This window comes from Mustelus asterias, chromosome 14, assembly GCF_964213995.1.
Source record: "Mustelus asterias chromosome 14, sMusAst1.hap1.1, whole genome shotgun sequence".
NCBI lineage: Eukaryota > Metazoa > Chordata > Chondrichthyes > Carcharhiniformes > Triakidae > Mustelus > Mustelus asterias.
In genome coordinates, this window is record NC_135814.1 from 101441315 (window position 1) to 101460950 (window position 19636).

The 19636-nt window shown below is 49.3% G+C and overlaps 1 protein-coding gene across 2 annotated transcripts in view; it reads left to right on the forward strand.

Annotated features, from left to right (window-relative positions):
- Nucleotides 1-19636, forward strand: part of LOC144503905 (integrin beta-2-like) — a 76398-nt gene that overhangs the window by 48165 nt on the left and 8597 nt on the right. For both annotated transcript variants that reach the window (XM_078228964.1, XM_078228965.1), the window contains exons 7-15: nucleotides 1196-1354; nucleotides 2893-2988; nucleotides 4083-4172; nucleotides 6988-7125; nucleotides 8287-8477; nucleotides 11188-11420; nucleotides 12623-12845; nucleotides 17422-17630; nucleotides 19083-19249. In XM_078228964.1, coding sequence (XP_078085090.1) covers nucleotides 1196-1354; nucleotides 2893-2988; nucleotides 4083-4172; nucleotides 6988-7125; nucleotides 8287-8477; nucleotides 11188-11420; nucleotides 12623-12845; nucleotides 17422-17630; nucleotides 19083-19249 — 1506 coding nt within the window. The remainder of the gene's footprint in view (nucleotides 1-1195; nucleotides 1355-2892; nucleotides 2989-4082; nucleotides 4173-6987; nucleotides 7126-8286; nucleotides 8478-11187; nucleotides 11421-12622; nucleotides 12846-17421; nucleotides 17631-19082; nucleotides 19250-19636) is intronic.

Genomic DNA, 19636 nt, shown 5'->3' on the forward strand with positions numbered 1-19636 from the left:
AGGTGAGATCCGAATCCAGTGCTCGGTTGTGGAAAATGGGAGTTTAATCTGCCACACAGCCTCATGGGCAGAGCTTTTTATTCAACCTCTGGGGTGCTGAGATAATCCCCAGGACTTGCACGGGGAATCACTGATTGACCTCCCTGTAGGAAACATTGAATATGAGCTCCCTGAGGATTGGTAATTAACTCACCAGGTGGAGCTCGTGTACCGAGGCTTATATAAAGCAGGCCCATGAGTGGGTCCATTATTGCATTGTCCCAATTGGGACCGGTTCACCACAAGCTTGTGATTTTGCTTTACTTTATTTTGTGAAGTAAAGCATTGTTCCTTTACAGCCGACTTTTCTTTTTATTCATTCGTGGGACATGGGCGTCGCTGGCTGGCCAGCATTTATTACTCATCTCTAGTTGCCGGAGGGCAGTTGAGAGTCAACCACTTTGCTGTGGCTCTGGAGTCACATGTAGGCCAGACTGGATAAGAGCGGCAGATTTCCTTCCCTAAAGAACATTAGTGACCCAGATGGGTTTTTCCAACAATCGACAATGATTTCTGTAATGACTTCAATCAGGCCATTGAGGCTGGCCTATTGGTGTGTGAACTCCTTGATTAAAGAGTCAATCAGGGAGTCTTTTCCTTGTATTTAACCGGGCGTGTCAGTTCCTCTGGCACTCCCAAGGGTAGACTAGTGACTGATAGCGCTCTGTGTACTGCTGTTGGAATTGTAAATAAAGGGATTTGGGTGAAAGGACTTCTGCCTCTGAAGAATTATTTCAGTTTTATAGTCATCAGCAGATTCTTAATTCCAGATATTTTTTATTGAATTCAAATTCCACTACCTGCCGTGGCGGGATTCGAACCCGGATCCCCAGAACATTAGCTGAGTTGCTGGATTAATAGTCTAGCCATAATACCACTCGGCCATCACCTGACCTTAAGACTCCTGGAGTTATTTTAGGTGCCACATTGGGAAACAGGGAAGGGAGATGGGGGCGAGGCGGACATGTCAGTGGGAGAGTTTTCACCAGTAGATCCACGGGCTGAAGGAACATCCTATAACGTTTAAAACCCCACCCGAAATATTGATTCTGGAAATCGTTTGCAGATAATTTAATGGGAACTTAAAAAGATGTGGACAAAGGTTTTGTATGTTTGCTGTGCTTCTGCCTAATACTCGTGGCGTTGTTCCTCACAGAAGGAGATAGGATGGCGTAACGTCACACGACTACTTGTGTACACCAGCGATGATGGTTTCCATTTTGCTGGTGACGGTAAGCTCGGAGCGATCCTTACCCCGAATGATGGCCAATGCCACCTTGATAAAGACGGCTTCTATGCAGACAGCACTAAATATGTGAGTATAACCTTCCTATTGGTTATTGACATGAGTATAATCATCTTGCTCGACACAAGAGTGTGGCCAGAATATTACCCCCCTGGAAACGATCCTGGCAGACTGTGGACAGAACGGTGTCTTCACCCAGCCTCTACCTGCCTTGCAGCAAGTGCTCTTGGGTTTATTTCCACTGTTGCTGCCTTGTTAGTCCCTGTCCTGTGACAGTATTTATTCAGTGTCACAAGTAGGCTTATATTAACACTGCGATGAAGTTACTGTGAAAATCCCCGAGTCGCCACACTCCGGCGCCTGTTCGGGTACGCTGAGGAAGAATTTAGCATGGCCAATCCACCGAAACTGCTCATCTTTGCAGTGTGGGAGGAAACTGGAGCACCCGGAGGAAACCCACCCAGAGAACGTGCAGACTCCGCACAGACAGTGACCCAAGCCGGGAATCGAACCCGGGTCCCTGGTGCTGTGAGGCAGCAGTGCTAACCACTGTGCCGCTCATGTGGCGTTGTTATGGCTTTGCGGAAATTTGGGTTTTAATCCCTGATGAAGCAACGCATTCCCGAGAAGGGTTAAACTCGGAACATTTCCCTGGCCCTGATGATTTGGAAGGAAACATCAGAGTATTTAACCCAACGTGAGATTTTACATAATTTAGACAAGTATTTGCTTTCTACAAATGATATTCCTGAGCTCTCGGTGGGATTAGAACCAGATTCACCTCATCTACACCTCTTTAGACATGAAGGGGCGATTTAGCACGGCCAATCCACTAACTTGCACATCTTTGGACACTAAGGGGCAATTTAACATGGCGAATCCACCTAACCTGCACATCTTTGGACACTGAGGCAATTTAGCATGGCCAATCCCCCTAACCTGCATATCTTTGGACAATAAGGGGCAATTTAGCATGGCCAATCCCCCTAACCTGCATATCTTTGGACACTAAGGGGCAATTAGCATGGCCAATCTCCCTAACCTACACATCTTTGGACTGTGGGGGGAATCCTGAGCACCCAGAGGAAACCCACCCAGACACAGGAAGAATGTGCAAACTCCACACAGTGTCCCAGGCCGGGAATCGAACCCGGGTCCCTGGTGCCGCGAGGCAGCAGTGCTAACCACTGTGCCACCGGGCCGCCCGGGGAGAGAATGGGGCAATAGGGAGCAAGATTCAAACATCCACTTGCTGTACAGCTGACGCACAGTGGCAGCAGTGTGTACTGTTTATGAGGTACACTGCAGCAACTCGAATCCTTCGATAGTTCCTTCCAAACCTGCAGCCTCTACCACCTAGAAGGACAAGGGCAGCAGATACCTGGGAACAATTTCCCCTCCGAGCCACTCGATCTAACGATCGGCAAAGCTAGGTTCATGTCTGCACGATAAGTCCACAACATTTCCAGTGTCTCGTGTGTAGCATTGCAAAGTTTTGTGATTTCAGATCAATAACAACTCAGTGTTGCTCGGGTGAGGATTGGGGTAATTACTGTTCCTGTATCCAGCTGTGATGGAACATTGTGTCTTCTTTCTGTTGTTGCCAGGACTATCCCTCCGTTGCTGAACTGGCTTTGAAGCTGGCCGAAAATAACATTCAACCCATTTTTGCAGTCACGAGCAAGATAATGCCAGTGTACCAGGTAATCATTCACGGTTCATGTCACAGTGCTTACCAACTATTCACAAAGCAAGGCCAGTGTGCCACGCAACTAGCCAAAGAATGTGCCCAGCGCACAGAGACTATCTCGCTTCGCACAAAATGATGCGTTTGCACAGGAGTGGCACAACATGACAGATGAACAGTCATAAAACAGTGGTGATTTTTCGAGTCCAGGTGACCCCTTTGTCAAAGCTAAAAGGCAGAGAATGTGGGAGATATTTATACTGCAGGGGGAGGGAATGAAAGATGAGTCATAGCCACAGAAACCAGGGGAAAGGCTGCTAATGGCAGCCCATAGAGAGAATAAAGGGTGTGAATGGCCAAACGGCAGAGAAACTGAAATCAGAGGGTGAACTGATGGAGATATGGGGGAAGGGGGGGAGATGGGTGGGAGAGAGGTAAAATTGAGAAAGAGGGGGGAAAGAGGAAGCAAAGGGGGAGAAAAGGTAAAGAAAGGGGATAAAATAGGGGAAAGAGTGGTGGGGGGAGGGCTTTTATCCAATGTTGCCAGGCAGGTAATCAAAGAATGAGCCAGTGCACCATGTCGAGAGGCTATCTCGCTCCATGCAAAATGATGTCTTTTGGCAGGAGTGGGACAACGTGGCAACCGAACATTCGTAAAACAGTGACTCCCTGTAATTTAGCATGGCCAATCCACCTAACCTACACATCTTTGGATTGTGGGAGGAAACCAGAGGAAACCCACGCAGACACGGGGAGATTGTGCAGACTCCACACACAGCCCAAGTCAGGAATCGAACCTGGGTCCCTGGCGCTGTGAGCTGCAGTGCTAACCGCTGTGCCACGATTGGGCTGTATTGGGAGGGACAAGTTTTTACGATCATCAAATACCACCCAAGGCATCATGAAGATGGAGTCCAGGTCCTTGTACGGTTCCCCTGCTGTCAGTCCCTCTTAAGGCAGCCTTGCTGGGATATCGGGAAGAAAGTAGATTTCCGACACTCCAGCTTCCCACAGGAAGTATCATTGCTCCTGCCATTGCCAACATTGTTTTTTGCTGCCATATCTTCGCACGGCTGAAGTAACCAAAACTGTCTTTCCTTTTCCTTCCAGGAGCTGAGCAAAATGATTCCTAAGTCTGCGGTGGGTGAATTGAAGGAGGATTCCAGTAACGTGGTCCAGTTGATAACAGCTGCCTATAATGTAGGTCACACTCAGTGGGAACTTCAATCCATGTTAGGTTCTGCTCTGAATATACTGCTGACTGGCAGTACACAAGTGCCTCTGTGCTGTACTCTCAGTTCAGTACTCTCAGTTCAGTATTGCTGCCAAGATTTGATTTGATTTGATTTGATTTATTATTGTCACATGTATTGGTTTACAATGAAAAGTATTGTTTCTTGCGCGCTATACAGACAGGTCTCACATCACCAGGATAAAGTCCAACAGGTTTATTTAGAATCATGAGCTTTCGGAGCGCTGCTTCTTCATCAGGTGAGTGGAGAGGTTAGTTCACAAACATTGCATATATAGACAAAGACACAATTACAAGATAATCCATTCTTCACATTCCAATCTGTAATTACCTTGTAATTATGCCCTGTTTGTGATCTAACCTCCACTCACCTGATGAAGGAGCAGCGCTCCGAAATCTCGTGATTCTAAATAAACCTGTTGGACTTTAACCTGGTGTTGTGAGACTTCTTACTGTGCCACCCCAGTCCAACGCCGGCATCTCCACAGCATGGCTTTACAGACAAAGCATACTGTTCATAGAGAGATAAAGGAGAGAGTGCAGAATGTAATTTTACAGTCATAGCTAGGGTGTAGAGAAAGCGATTGAATCAAAGCATTGTTAGAGGATTTAAAAGAATTAGAATGAAGTTTTAGAAGCGTAGAATGAGAGTCAAAGATAGAGTTAGAAGGTCTGCTGGGCACAGCTTGCAAGAAGTCACCTTGCTCCAGCGTCATCTTAAGAAGCACACAAGGGGCGATTCTCCCAAACTTCTGCTCCAGAAATCGGCACAGAGCTGTATAAATTATTCAGATGAAGATTACCATCTGATTGGCAGACTGAAGTCTCCGGGTCCGCTCGCCTCTCCCCCGCTCCCCACTAATGGGGAGCTGGCAGCCCGACCCCGCTAGAGTGAAGGGAGGTCCCCCCAGGGAGTCGGGGGTAGGGTGGGTGGGTGCCCCCTGGGCATTGCCTTGCTGGCTTGGCAGTGCCAGCCTGGCCCCCTGCATTGCCCAAGGGTCAAAGTGGCACTGCCCAAAAGGGGCAGGGCCTGAGGGGGCGGGGCCTAATGGGGTGAGGCCTCTGGAGAGGGAGGAGATAGGTTGGGGGGGGGGGCTGTCCCGCTGCCACTCTGCACTTGGGTTTGGTACAGTAAGGAGTCTCACAACACCAGGTTAAAGTCCAACAGGTTTATTTGGCAGCACTAGCTTTCGGAGCCTCAAGCTCCTTCTTCAGGTGAGTGAGGAGTTGTGTTCACAAACAGGGCATATAAAGACACAAACTCAATTTACAAGATAATGGTTGGAATGCAAGTCTTTACAGGTGATCAAATCTTAAAGGTACAGACAATGTGAGTGGAGAGAGGGCCAAGCACAGGTTAAAGAGGCTGAATGCCCGTGACTGCTGAAGTGTTCCCCGACTGGAAGGGACTTCAGCAGTCACGGGCATTCAGCCTCTGATCTTCGGGTAAGCGTTCTCCAAGGTGGCCTTCACGACACACGACAATGCAGAGTCGTGAGCAGAAACTGATAGCCAAGTTCCGCACACATGAGGACGGCCTCAACCAGGATCTTGGGTTCATGTCACACTATCTATAACCCCCACGACTTGCCTGGGCTTGCAAAATCTCACTAACTGTCCTGGCTGGAGATAATACACATCTCTTTAACCTGTGCTTAACCCTCTCTCCACTCACATTGTCTGTACCTTTAAGACTTGATTACCTGTAAAGACTCGCATTCCAACCATTATCTTGTAAATTGAGTTTGTGTCTGTATATGCCTGTTTGTGAACACAACTCCTCATTCACCTGATGAAGGAGCTTGAGGCTCTGAAAGCTTGTGCTGCCAAATAGACCTGTTGGACTTTAACCTGGTGTTGTGAAACTTCTTACTGCACTTACCCCAGTCCAATGCCAGCATCTCCACATCTTGGGCTTGGTGACAGAGGGAAGGAGGCAAGCGATCGGGGCTGGAGGTCGGGGTTGGTGGGGAGGGTTTGCCCTGACCCGGGGGGGGTGGAGCCCCGCCCACTGATTTTTAATGATATTCACGCTGGGGCACTCTGCAGTGCTCAGAGTATGGGAGATTCATTTTGAAAATCCCGCTGAAAAAACCAGCGGAATTTACTCCAATTTTTACCCAAATCTGGCACTTAAAATCTTTTGGGAGAATCCCACCCATAATGTCGAAGTTTTTTGTCTTGCACTCATCAGGACAGATTCACAAGATTACTAAATTGCAGAGGGCACAACAATTTGTACCGCCTGAGGAGTGAGTGTTGATTGGCTGCCAAGCAGACTCCGACTGGTAGAGGTGCTGCCATGGAGAATGCATCAGTTGACTGATAATTGCCGGTCAACCGCCAAGCTTTGTCTCAATTCAAACCAGGCAGGTTAACTCTGAAACAAAAACAGAAAATGCTGGAGAAACTCAGTAGGTCTGTGGAGAGAGAATAGAGCCAATGTTTCGGGTCTGGATGACCCTTCGTCAGAGCAGGTTGACCCTGATTGATCAAGGCATTGCCTTGGAGAATGAACCAGGGAATGACTGTCGGAGATTTAGTTTAGTCAAAAGAGCTGCAATGTGTCTACCCATTTATCTGTCCGCAAAGGACAGGGCTGATGTGTGTGAATATATGCATTGATGTTCCCTTCAAAATTTGGTATGCTTGTGAATTGTTCTGATGCGTGCAAGATGGAAAACCTCGACAACATGTCCTTTTTCGGCATTACGCCGCTTCTAGCGACTATTCTCAGTTTATAGGCCCATTCTTCTTTTTCAGAATCTATCCTCCACCGTGATTTTAGCACACAAAAACCTCCCGGACGGAGTCCAAATCTCCTACACGTCACACTGCAGCGACGGAGACACTCAGAGTGAAAAGCAAGGAACCTGTTCCAACGTGAAGATTAACACGGAGGTGAGTTCAAACAGAGGGTCTTGATGGTGGTCTCTGGGCTGGGGGGGGAGGGGGGGGCGGGGGGCACACAGCAGCGCCCTCCACCCCCTGCCTCCACCCTCCCGCACCCCAGCACTCGCACCAAAATAAAATCCACTTGAAAGATAGAGCGGGTGGGCAACATACGGCGAACCCGGAAGCAATGGCGTGAAGTTGTTTCTGCATATTTAAATATAGGCCGAGCCTCAGTAATTAGGTTCATGTCCTTGCCAGGCTGTGACCCGAATAACATTGCTGGCGGGGTGGGGTGGGGGTATGTTGGGTAAGGGAGTGGGGGGGTCGACGGTGGGACAGTTGGGGCAAGATCTCACTCTGCGATCTCCCCAACACCAATCCCCTGTCACGGCCCACCAGGGCGCCAGAATATATCCCCCCCACCCCCCCTAAAGATTTTTCTAGTTGTCAATAGATCGGGGGCGGCACGGTAGCACAGTGGTTAGCACTGCTGCTTCACAGCTCCAGGGACCTGGGTTCGATTCCCGGCTTGGGTCACTGTCTGTGTGGAGTTTGCACATTCTCCTCGTGTCTGCGTGGGTTTCCTCCGGGTGCTCCGGTTTCCCCCCACAGTCCAAAGATGTGCGGGTTAGGCCGATTGGCCATGCTAAAAAAATTGCCCCTTAGTGTCCTGAGATGCGTAGGTTAGAGGGATTAGTGGGTAAATATGTCGGGATATGGGGGTAGGGCCTGGGTGGGATTGTGGTCGGTGCAGACTCGATGGGCCAAATGGCCTCTTTCTGCACTGTAGGGCTTCTATGATTCTATGTTAGCAGAATGGACACCAAACAAAAGTCTATAGGGGCAGCATGGTGGCACAGTGGTTAGCACTGCTGCCTCACAGCGCCAGGGACCCGGGTTCGATTCCCAGCCTTGGGTGACTGTGCAGAGTCTGCATGTTCTCCCCGTGTCTGCGTGGGTTTCCTCTGGTTTCCTCCTTCAGTCCCAAAGCGGTGCTAAAAATTGGGGGACTAGTAAATCCCTGGGGATAGGGCCTGGGTGGGATTGTGGTCGGTGCAGACTCGATGGGCCGAATGGCCTCCCTCTGCACTGTAGGGCTTCTATGATTCTATGGAACCTGACGGCGGCTATTGTGGCTTTTTTGTTCTCCTGTTTCCCCTCGCCCAGATTGATTTCACAATCACAGTCACCGCAGACAAGTGCCTGACCACCACACAGTCCTTTGAGATTAAACCTTTAGGTTTCACGGAGAAGTTGGAGATTCTGCTGGAGATGAGGTGTGACTGTAAATGTGACGACAAGCTTGACTTGTCCAGTCACTGCAATGACAAGGGTCGAATCAACTGTGGTGTTTGCAGGTAAAGTAATGCTGTTGGAATTCCTTCACACTCTTTTGTCTCCCTTGATGGGACACTTCCTTCAACACTTCTGAAGCCGCGATTTAATATTTAATACATTTAATATTTACTCACTCTCCAAGTTTGTGTGCCAATGCTTCTGTGGAGCGCCTTGGAAAAAGTAACGTTTATTTATTCATAGAACATAGAACATTACAGCGCAGTACAGGTCCTTCGGCCCTCGATGTTGCGCCGACCAGTGGAACCAATCTAAAGCCCCTCTAATCTACACTATTCCAATATCATCCATATGGTTATCCAATAACCATTTAATTGCTCTTAATGTTGACGAGTCCACTACTGCTGCAGGCAGGGCATTCCACGCCCTGACTACTCTCTGAGTAAAGAACCTACCTCTAACATCTGTCCTATATCTCTCACCCCTCAATTTAAAGCTATGTCCCCTTGTGCTAGCCAACACCATCCGAGGAAAAAGGCTCTCACTATCCACCCTATCTAATCCTCTGATCATCTTGCATGCCTCTATTAAGTCACCTCTTAACCTTCTTCTCTCTAACGAAAACAACCTCAAGCCCCTCAGCCTTTCCTCATATGATTTTCCCACCGTACCAGGCAACATCCTGGTAAATCTCCTCTGCACCCTTTCCAAGACTTCCACATCTTTCCTATAATACGGCGACCAGAACTGTACGCAATACTCCAAATGCGGCCGCACCAGAGTTTTGTACAGTTGCAGCATGACCTCCTGGCTCCGAAACTCAATCCCTCTACCAATGAAAGCTAACACACCGTACGCCTTCTTAACAACCCTGTCAACCTGGGTGCCAACTTTCAGGGATCTATGCACATGGACACCCAGATCCCTCTGTTCATCCACACTACCAAGTATCTTACCATTAGCCCAGTACTCTGTATTCCTGTTACTCCTTCCAAAGTGAATCACCTCACACTTTTCCGCATTAAAATCCATTTGCCACCTCTCAGCCCAGCTCTGCAGCTTATCTATGTCCCTCTGTAACCTGCCACTTCCCTCCGCACTGTCTACAACTCCACCGACTTTAGTGTCATCCGCAAATTTACTAATCCATCCTTCCACGCCCTCATCCAGGTCATGAATAAAAATGACAAACAGCAGTGGCCCCAAAACAGATCCTTGCGGTACACCATTAGTAACTTATTCGTCACAAGTAGGCTTACATTGACACTGCAATGAAGTTACTGTGAAAATCCCCTAATCGCCAGACACCGGTGCCTGTTCGGGTACACGAAGGGAGAATTTAGCATGGCCAATGCACCTAACCAGCACTTCTTTCGGACTGTGGGAGGAAACCAGAGCACCCGGAGGAAACCCACGCAGACACGGGGACAACATGCGTTTTTTTGCATGTTGCTGCAGTGAAAGGTTACCCTTGTGGTATTATCGCTAGTCTATTAATCTAGAAACTCAGCTGATGTTCAGGGGACTGGGTTCAAATCCTGCCACGGCAGATGGTAGAATTTGAATTCAATAAAAAATATCTGGAATTAAGACTCTACTGATGACCATGAAACTATTGTTGATTGTTGGAAAAACCCATCTGGTTCACTAATGTCCCTTTAGGGAAGGAAATCTGCCGTCCTTTTTTTCATATTTATTCGTGAGACATGGGCGTCGCTGGCTGGCCAGCATTTATTGCCCATCCCTAGTTGCCCTTGGAGGGCAGCTGAGAGTCAACCACATTGCTCTGGAGTCACATGTAGGCCAGACCGGGTAAGGATGGCAGATTTCCTTCCCTAAAGGACATTAGTGAACCAGATGGGTTTTTCCGACAATCGACAATGGTTTCATGGCCATCAGTAGATTCTTAATTCCAGATATTTTTTATTGAATTGAAATTCCACCATCTGCCGTGGCGGGATTCAAACCCGGGTCCCCAGAACATTAGCTGAGTTTCTGGATTAATAGTCCAGCGATAATACCACTAGGCCATCGCCTCCCCTATCCCTGTTGTTACTTCCGATTTCAGCATCGGCTTATGAGTGACTTCTGAAAGTCTGTCACCATCATTATGTCGGCAAGGAAGGGTGGCACAGTGGTTAGCACTGCTGCCTCACAACGCCAGGTTCAATTCCCGGCTTGGGTCACTGTCTGTGTGGAGTTTGCGCATTCTCCCCGTGTCTGCGTGGGTTTCCTCCGGGTGCTCCGGTTTCCTCCCACACTCCAAATATGTGCGGGTTAGGTTGATTGGCCATGCTGATTTGCCCCTTAGTGTCCGAAAATGTATAGGTTAGGTGGATTGGCCAAGCTAAATTGCCCTTTTGTGTTCAAAGATGTGCAGGTTAGGTGGATTGGCCATGCTAAATTGCCCCTTATTGTCCAAAGCTGTGTAACTTAGGTGAATTCGCCATGCTAAATTGCCCCTTAGTGTCCAAAGGTATTCAGGTGAAGTGGACCGGCCATGCTAAATTGACCGTAGTGTCAGGGGATTAGCAGGGTAAAGGGTTTGGTTATGGGAATAGGGCCTGGATGGGATTGCAGTCGGAGCAGACTCAGTGGGCCAAATGGCCTCCTTCTGCACTGTCGGAACTCTATAAAGGAAGGAACGGATGTGTGGGGAGGACACGGGGGGCGTGGGAGAGGGTGGTTACCACGACACTTGCCCTTTATGTACTGTGTCAATAACCTCTCTCTCGTTGGAGGAGTTGATCCCAATTTCTTCCCTCTTTCCAGCTGTATCGAAAATCGAATTGGCAAGTTCTGCGAGTGTGACCCCGGGAAGCACTCCACCAAAGATCTGGACGCCGCTTGCCGGAAGGACAACTCATCAGCTATCTGCAGTAACCAGGGAGACTGCGCCTGCGGTAGATGCATTTGCCACACTAACCCCAATAAAAAAATCTACGGCAGGTACTGTGAGTGCGATGACCAGAGCTGTGAACGGAACCTGGGTAAATTGTGTGCTGGTGAGTATTATCTTATCAGAAATATATATATTTTTAAAGTTTCTCTTACAATCAACGCTTGTTTTTATTATTCACTACAACCTCTCCCCACACGGAACCTCAGCATTACAATCCGAACTTAACTGGTGAGGGGAAAGTCACACGTAAATTACCCCTTAGTGTCCAAAGATGTGCAGGTTAGGGGGATTGGCCATGCTAAATTGTCCCTTAGTGTCCAAGGATGAGTAGGTTAGGTGGATTGGCCGTGCTAAATTGTCCCTTAGTGTCCAAGGATGAGTAGGTTAGGTGGATTGGCCGTGCTAAATTGTCCCTTAGTGTCCAAGGATGAGTAGGTTAGGTGGATTGGCCGTGCTAAATTGCTCCTTGATATCCAAAGATGTGCGGGTTAGGTAGATTGGCCATGCTAAATTGCCCCTTAGTATCAATAGATGTGCAGGTTAGGTGGATTGGCCATGCTAAATTGACCCTTAGTGTCCAAATATGTGCGGGTTAGGAGGATTGGCCATGCTAAATTGCCTCTTAGTGTCCAAAGATGTGCAGTTTAGGTTGATTGGTCATGCTAAATTGTCCCTTAGTGTCCAAAGATGTGCAGGTTAGGGGGATTAACCATGCTAAATTGCCCCTTAGAGTCCAAGGATGTGTAGGTTAGGTGGATTGGCCATGCTAAATCGCCCCTTGGCACCCAAAGATGTGTAGGTTAGGTTGATTGGCCGTGCTAAATTGCCCCTTAGTGTCCAAAGATGTGCAGGTTAGGTGGATTGACCATGCTAAATTGCTCATTAGTGTCCAAGGGGGATTAGCAGGATAAATGGTGTGGGGCTACGGGGATGGGGCAGGGGCTGGGAAGCTCTTTTGGAGGGTTGGTGCAGGCTCAATGGGCTGAATGGCTGGGAAGATCCCATGATATTTCATTGCAACACTAACCAAGATGCCCAACATTCTTCTGAGGTTGCCGAGGTGGGAGATGTGGACGCCTTGCCCGTGTAGAGTAGGGTGCAGAGAATACAAACCTGTGACCCACACGGAGCTTTGCATTATCATTTAATTTGCTGATGCATCCAGTTTGCTCCCAATCCCTGCTGTTTGGACCATGTGGTTTAGAACATGTGGCACACTCGTTCCGGTCAACACGTCGGTGAAGGAGCCGTATCAGCGTTTTCCACTGACTATTCCCTCTCCCTCTCTGTTGCGTTATCCTTCAGGCCATGGGAAATGCGATTGTGGAACATGCAAATGTGAAAAAGGTTACAGTGGGACCGCCTGCGAGTGTCCCGACGCCAAAGGACAGTGCGTGGAGCCAGACACGAATGCCACCTGCAGCGCCAGAGGGACATGCATATGCAACCAGTGTAAATGCAACGCAGGGTACCAACTTCCGTACTGCAAGGAGTGCCCAGGCTGTCCTTCCCCATGCCCCACCTACGTGTAAGTACCCCTCTGAGGGAAATCAAAGACTAATAGAGTCCACAGCATCGGAGATCATCAAAACCCAGGTTGGCCGTTGATTTTGGTCAGAGCTCACGTTCCTCGAGCAAGGAGCTTTGATTTCTGTTTGCTTTCGGTTCCATCACAGGGGCACTAAGCCGCCTTTTCACTGCTGAGAGCTGATACTGGGTAGCTACAACTTTAAAAAAATTCATTTGTGGGACATGGGCGTCGCTGGCTGGGCCAACATTTATTGCCCATCCCTAGTTGCCCTTGGAGGGCAGTTGAGAATCAACCACATTGCTGTGGCTCTGGAGTCACATGTAGGCCAGACCGGGTAAGGACGGCAGATTTCCTTCCCTAAAAGACATTAGTGAACCAGATGGGTTTTTCCAACAATGGTTTCATGGTCATCAGTAGGTTCTTAATTCGAGATTAATTTTTTTATTGAATTCAAATTCCACCACCTGCCGTGGCGGGATTCGAACCCGGGTCCCCAGAACATTCGCTGAGTTTCTGGATTAATAGCCTAGCGATACCACCACTAGGCCGTCGCCTCCCCTAAATGTGGAAATGCTGTCATTGTATCGCAGGTTTGAAAGAGGAAGTGTGGGCAGAGATTTCCCAGAGTGGCACAGTTGGTGGAAAGGGGGCATGGAGGCTGCCAGCCCCGATGGATTTCTCCATCAGTTAAAGGGGCGTGACCCATCATGTAACGCTGGCGGGATTCAGCTCAGCCCGACAGCAACTTGGTTTTAAAAGATCGGGGGGGGGCAAGGGGGTGGGGGGGGGCACAAAAATTTAAAAATAGAACCCATCTGCCCAGCTCCCCCCCACAAAACATACCGCCCCCAACACTTACACCTCACGTAACACCCCCACGCTACACCCCCACCCCTCCCCCTCACACAACACCCTCCCAAGCACTGCCCCATGGAACTATCTGGCTACTGCTCCTGGCACTAGCCAGCGGGCAATGCCAGGGGCATCGCCAGGGTGTCGTGTCCAGGCACTGCCAGGGGGCAGTGCCCCCGGGTAAGGCCCTCTCGTTCCTGAACAATTCACTTAACTCCTCTGGCGGGTTCAGCTCACCAGGTATACGTAGAATCCCTACGGTGCAGAAGGAGGCCATTCAGCCCGTCGAGCCTGCACTGACTCTCCGATTCAGTCGGACTTCTCCAATCCCAGTCATAGGATCATAGAATGCCTGCGGTGCAGAGGGAGGCCATTTGGCCCATCGGGCCTACACTGATACCAATCCCACCCAGGCCACACAGTGGCGGCATGGTGGCGCAGTGGTTAGCGCTGCTGCCTCACAGCGCCAGGGACCCGGGTTCAATTCCCAGCTTGGGTCACTGTCTGTGTGGAGTCTGCACATTCTCCACGTGTCTGCTTGGGTTTCCTCCGGGCGCTCCGGTTCCCTCCCACAGACTGAAAGATGTGCGGGTTAGGTGCATTGGCCGTGCTACGTTGTCCCTCAGTGGGGATAGGGCCTGGGTGGGATTGTGGTCGGTGCAGACTCAATGGGCCAGATGGCCTCCTTCTGCACTGTAAGGATTCTATGGGCCCGATTTTACCAAAGTTTCGTGCCCGAATCGCGGTAATGTCGAGCTTCGGGCCTAAAACGCGATCTGCACCCGACTCATGGCAGATCGCGTCTTTCCCGAGCCCCGATCCGGGCGCGGGTCTGGCGCGCGACCGAATCGGCCGGCGCGACGATTGAAATGTATTTGCATGCATTTAAATCGACCTAATGAAGCTCGCGCCCAACTTTACCGACGAATCCGACTTTACCAGGTTACGGCCCATTTCGCGTCCGTGCATTAAACAACCGGCTAAATAAAAGTCCGAATGGGACAATTCAGCAGGGGAACCGCCGAAGCCAATCCCCCCCGACCATCCTTCGCGGACCCCCCCCCCCCCCTGCGAACCACCCCGGCAGCCCACCCACACCCCCCGATCGGACCCCCCTGGGAGGCAGGCCCCAACGACAGACCCCCCCCCCCCGCAACCCCAGGGAAAGGCAAAGCAGCACAGACAGCAGAGAGGATGAAAGGAATCCCCTTTGGAGGATAATGTCCAAATCACAGGAACTAAAAACCTGACATTCCAAAATCTGGGATAATATTACAGGACAGGGATGGGGGGGATACATTTTGAAATATTATCCCAGATTTTGGACTGTCAGGTTTTTAGTTCCTGTGATTATAACGTGGACATTATCCTCCAAAGGGAATTCCTTTCATCCTCTCTGCTGTCTGCGCTGCTTTGCCTTTCACGCCCGGGCGGCGCTGCCTGCGGTCTGTTCTGAACTGCGCACGTGCAGTTGGAGCTCCGGCCGCTCCAACAGCGCTAAGCCCCGTCCAATAGACCGGCGCCGAAAAAAGGCGTATGGGGGCGCTGGAGCGCGGCTGCCGGGCGCGGATCCGTTTGACGACCGGACCCGGCACTTAGTCCCGATTTGATAAAATCGGCCCCTATGATCCTTCTATGAAGCCCAATCCCTGTAACCCCCCGTATTTACCCTGCTAATCCCCCTGACACTAAGGTCAATTTAGCGTGGGAGTGTGTCCCAAGGTGAATGGATGATGTAACCTGGTGGCGGGGGCGGGGGGGGGGTTGATTATTGGGTTTGGAGGCCCAATATGTTGGTGTGAAATACGATTTGGGATCCCTGCTGCATTTTCCATTCCCGCCCAGTGAAATCCGGATCGGAAAATCCTCCCCCTTAACCTTTCAGCTGCCTTTTTGATTTGATTTGATTTATTATTGTCACATATATTGGTATACAGTGAAAAGTATTGTTTCTTGCGCGCTATACAGAGCATACCGTTCATAGAGAAGGAAAGGAGAGAGTGCAGAATGTAGTGTTACAGTCATAGCTAGGGTGTAGAGAAAGATCAACTTAATGCGAGGTAGGTCCATTCAAAAGTCTGACAGCAGCAGGGAAGAAGCTGTTCTTGAGTCGGTTGGTACGTGACCTCAGACTTTTGTATCTTTTTCCTGATGGTCGAATCATAGAATCGACACTGCAGAAGGAGGCCATTTGGCCCATCAAGTCTTCACCGACCACAATCCCACCTAGATCCCATCCCCATAACCCAGCGTATTTACAGTCCTAATCCCACTGACACTACGGGTCAATTTAGCACGGCCAATCAAGCTAACCTTCACATCTTTGGAGTGTGGGAGGAAACCGGAGCAGCCGGAGGAAACCCACGCAGATACAAGTAGAATATGTAAATTCCACACAGACATAAGTTTCTAAGATATAGGAGCAGAATTAGGCCATTCGGCCCATCGAGTCCGCTCCACCATTCAATCATGGCTGATATGTTCCTCATCCCCATTTTCCTGCCTTCTCCCGGTAACCCTTCAACCCATTCCCAATTAAAAATCTGTCTAACTCCTCCTTAAATTTACTCACTGTCCCAGCACCCACCACACTTTGGGGGAGCGAATTCCACAGATTCACAACCCTTTGGGAGAAGTAGTTTCTCCCCAACTCTGTTTTAAATTTGCTGCCCCTTATCCTAAGACTGTGACCTCTCGTCCTAGAATGTCCCACAAGAGGAAGCATCCGCTCCACGTCTACTTTATCCGTACCTTTTATCATCTTGTATACCTCGACAGGAACCCGAGGCCGGAATTGAACCCGGGTCTCTGGCGCTGTGAGGCCGCAGTGCTAACCACTGTGCTGCCGGCTGCCCCAAAAAGAATGTGGAAGAGACTATGCTTGGGGTGTGTGGGGGTCCTTCATTATGCTGGCTGGTTTTCCGAGGCAGCAGGAAGTGTAGACGATGCCAATGGATGGGAGGCTGGTTTGAGTGATGGACTGGGCTTCATTCATGACCCTTTGTAGTTTCTTGTGGTCTTGGTCAGAGCAGGAGCTGTGATACATCTGGGAAGGATGCTTTCTCTGGAAGATTCTGCCAGCGTGCCCAGCCTGAGAATTCCGGCCGCTGATTGCTTTTCCGAGCTGGCGGGAAGCGTAGATGGAAGCAGTGGATGGAGGAATGGGTGGCATGGTGTTTAGAGATGATGTGGAGGTGCCGGCATTGGACTGGGGTGGGCACAGTAAGAAGTCTCACAACACCAGGTTAAAGTCCAACAGGTTTATGTGGTATCACGAGCTTTCGGAGCGCTGCTCCTTCCTCAGGTGACTCACAACTTGAATTCGATGATCAGCCATAATCAAGATGAATGGCGGAGCAGGCTCGAAGGGCCGAATGGCCACCTCTTGCTTCTAGTTTCTAGGTGAATCATGCAGCCCCACGCCAAGGGGTTCCTTGTCTGTTAGGTCCTATTATCCCTCTCCCCACTCGCACTGTCTGCATCTGTAAAGACTTGATTACCTGTAAAGACTCGCATTCCAACCATTATCTTGCAATTGTGCCTTTGTCTATATATGCTGTGTTGGCGAACCCAACTCTCCACTCACCTGATGAAGGAGCAGCACCCTGAAAGCTCGTGATTCCAAATAAACCTGTTGGGATTTAACCTGGTGTTGTGAGACTTCTTACTGGTGTTCAGAGGGCAGTTTTGTGACCTCTGCACTTTTCTGCTTACAATTCAGGCATTGCATCGAGTGTCTTGGGTTCTCGAGTGGACTGTACCAGAAGAATTGCACTGAATCTTGCACGAATATTCGATACACTATGGTGGATGAATTGAACGATAAGGATGCGTGCAAAGAGAAAGACTCCATGAATTGTTGGATGAGTTTCCTGATGAAGGAAAGGGAGGGGATTTCACAGTATGACGTTATCATCAAGAAAACAACAGGTTTGTACACATGTCTTTGCTTGCGTTAGCAGACTGCGACACGCACGCTCGAATCAGCCTCGCAGCTCTGCACCCTCCCTGTTTTTTCTAAGCCAAAGAATGGGACTTCACTGGCCCCTGAGGTCGGCATGGTAACAATAAAGTGGAATGCTGGGATAGTCCACCCATGTGAGTAATTCATAGAATCCCTACAGTGCAGGAGGAGGCCATTCAGCCCATCGAGTCTGCACCGACTCTCCAACAGAATATCTTACCTAGTCCATCTCTTCCACCCTATCCCTGTAACCCCACACATTTAGCATGGACAATCCTGAAACCTGCACATCTTTGGACACAAAGGGGCAATTTAGCATGGCCAATCCACCGAACCTACACATCTTTGGACACTAAGGAACAATTTAGTGTGGCCAATGCATCAAACCTACACATCATTGGACACAAAGGGGCAATTTAGCATGGCCAATCCACCTAACCTACACATCTTTGGACACCAAGGGGCAATTTACCTAACCTACCTATCTTTGGACACTAAAGGGCAATTTAGCATGGCCTATCCACTGAACTTACACATCTTTGGACACTAAGGGGCAATTTACCATGGCCAATCCACCGAACCTACACATCTTTGGACACTAAGGAACAATTTAGTGTGGCCAATCCATCAAACCTACACATCATTGGACACAAAGGGGCAATTTAGCATGGCCAATCCACCTAATCTACACATCTTTGGACACTAAGGAACAATTTAGCATGCCTAATCCACCTAACCTACACATCTTTGGACACTAAGGGGCAATTTACCATGGCCAATCCACCTAACCCGCACATCTTTGGACACTAAGGGGCAATTTAGCATGGCCAATCCCCCTAACCTGCACAGCTTTGGACTGTGGGAGGAAACCAGAGCACCCGGTGGAAACCCACACAGACACGGGGAGAACGTGCAGACTCCGCACAGACAGTGACCTGAGGCTGGAATTGAACCCGCATCCTGGCGCTGTGAGGCACCAGTACGAACCACACAGCATGAATAATTTATTATTAGGATCAATAGAGTTGATAAGGAGCCTAATTGGCTCTTAATTGATCATTTCAACTTTGGGGAGGGGTGGGGGGGCGGGAAGTGGGGGGCTGCCCATTTCGGCATCCCCCATGTGCTGGGAATGAGCTCCAGGATGAGTGGGGAGGTGGTGGGATTGTTGCCTACCCCATTTTATGTGCCCCCCTCCCCCTCACACCTCCCACAGGAAACATGCTCGCCAGGTAAAATCCAGCCCCATGTCCACGCATGGAAGATACCAAATATACCAAAAGAAAATGTGTACATGAATCTCTACTGGAGGCATTGCATTGAGATGACATTGTAGATTCCATTCACATCCACACAAAGACTGTGCGAAGATTTGACTCGCTCCCGTGACCCTACATCTCCTCATTTCCGCATTTCAGAGTGTCCTCAGCCTCCGAATATCATTGCCATTGTGGCTGGAGGAGTTGGTGGTGTACTCCTTATTGGTCTTGCCATTCTTCTGATTTGGAAACTGGTGACTGAACTCTATGACAGGAGGGAGTACAAGAAATTTGAAAAGGAGAAAGCACGATCAAAGTGGAATGACGTACGTAGACATGTTCACTTTATCACTAAACCTGCTACAATGTTGAAACTGGTTTTTAATCGTGAGCTCCCATTGATATAATCCTGTGTAAACAGTACTTTGGAATGTCTGTGTTAAATACCTTCATGTCAATCTAAGGTCTGGTCGCTAGACTAGTCACCCAGGATAAAGCTCTGAGGGACAAGATTTTCCAGAAAATACTGGAAAATCCCAGCAGACCCGACAACATCTGCGGAGCGAGAATGGAGCCAGTGTTTCGAGCCTGCATGACTCTTCATCAGACATGGTTCGAATCCCACCAAGGCAGATGGTGGAATTTTAATTCAATAAAAATAGTCTAATGGTGACCATGAAACCGTTGTCGCAAAAACCCATCTAGGATCATAG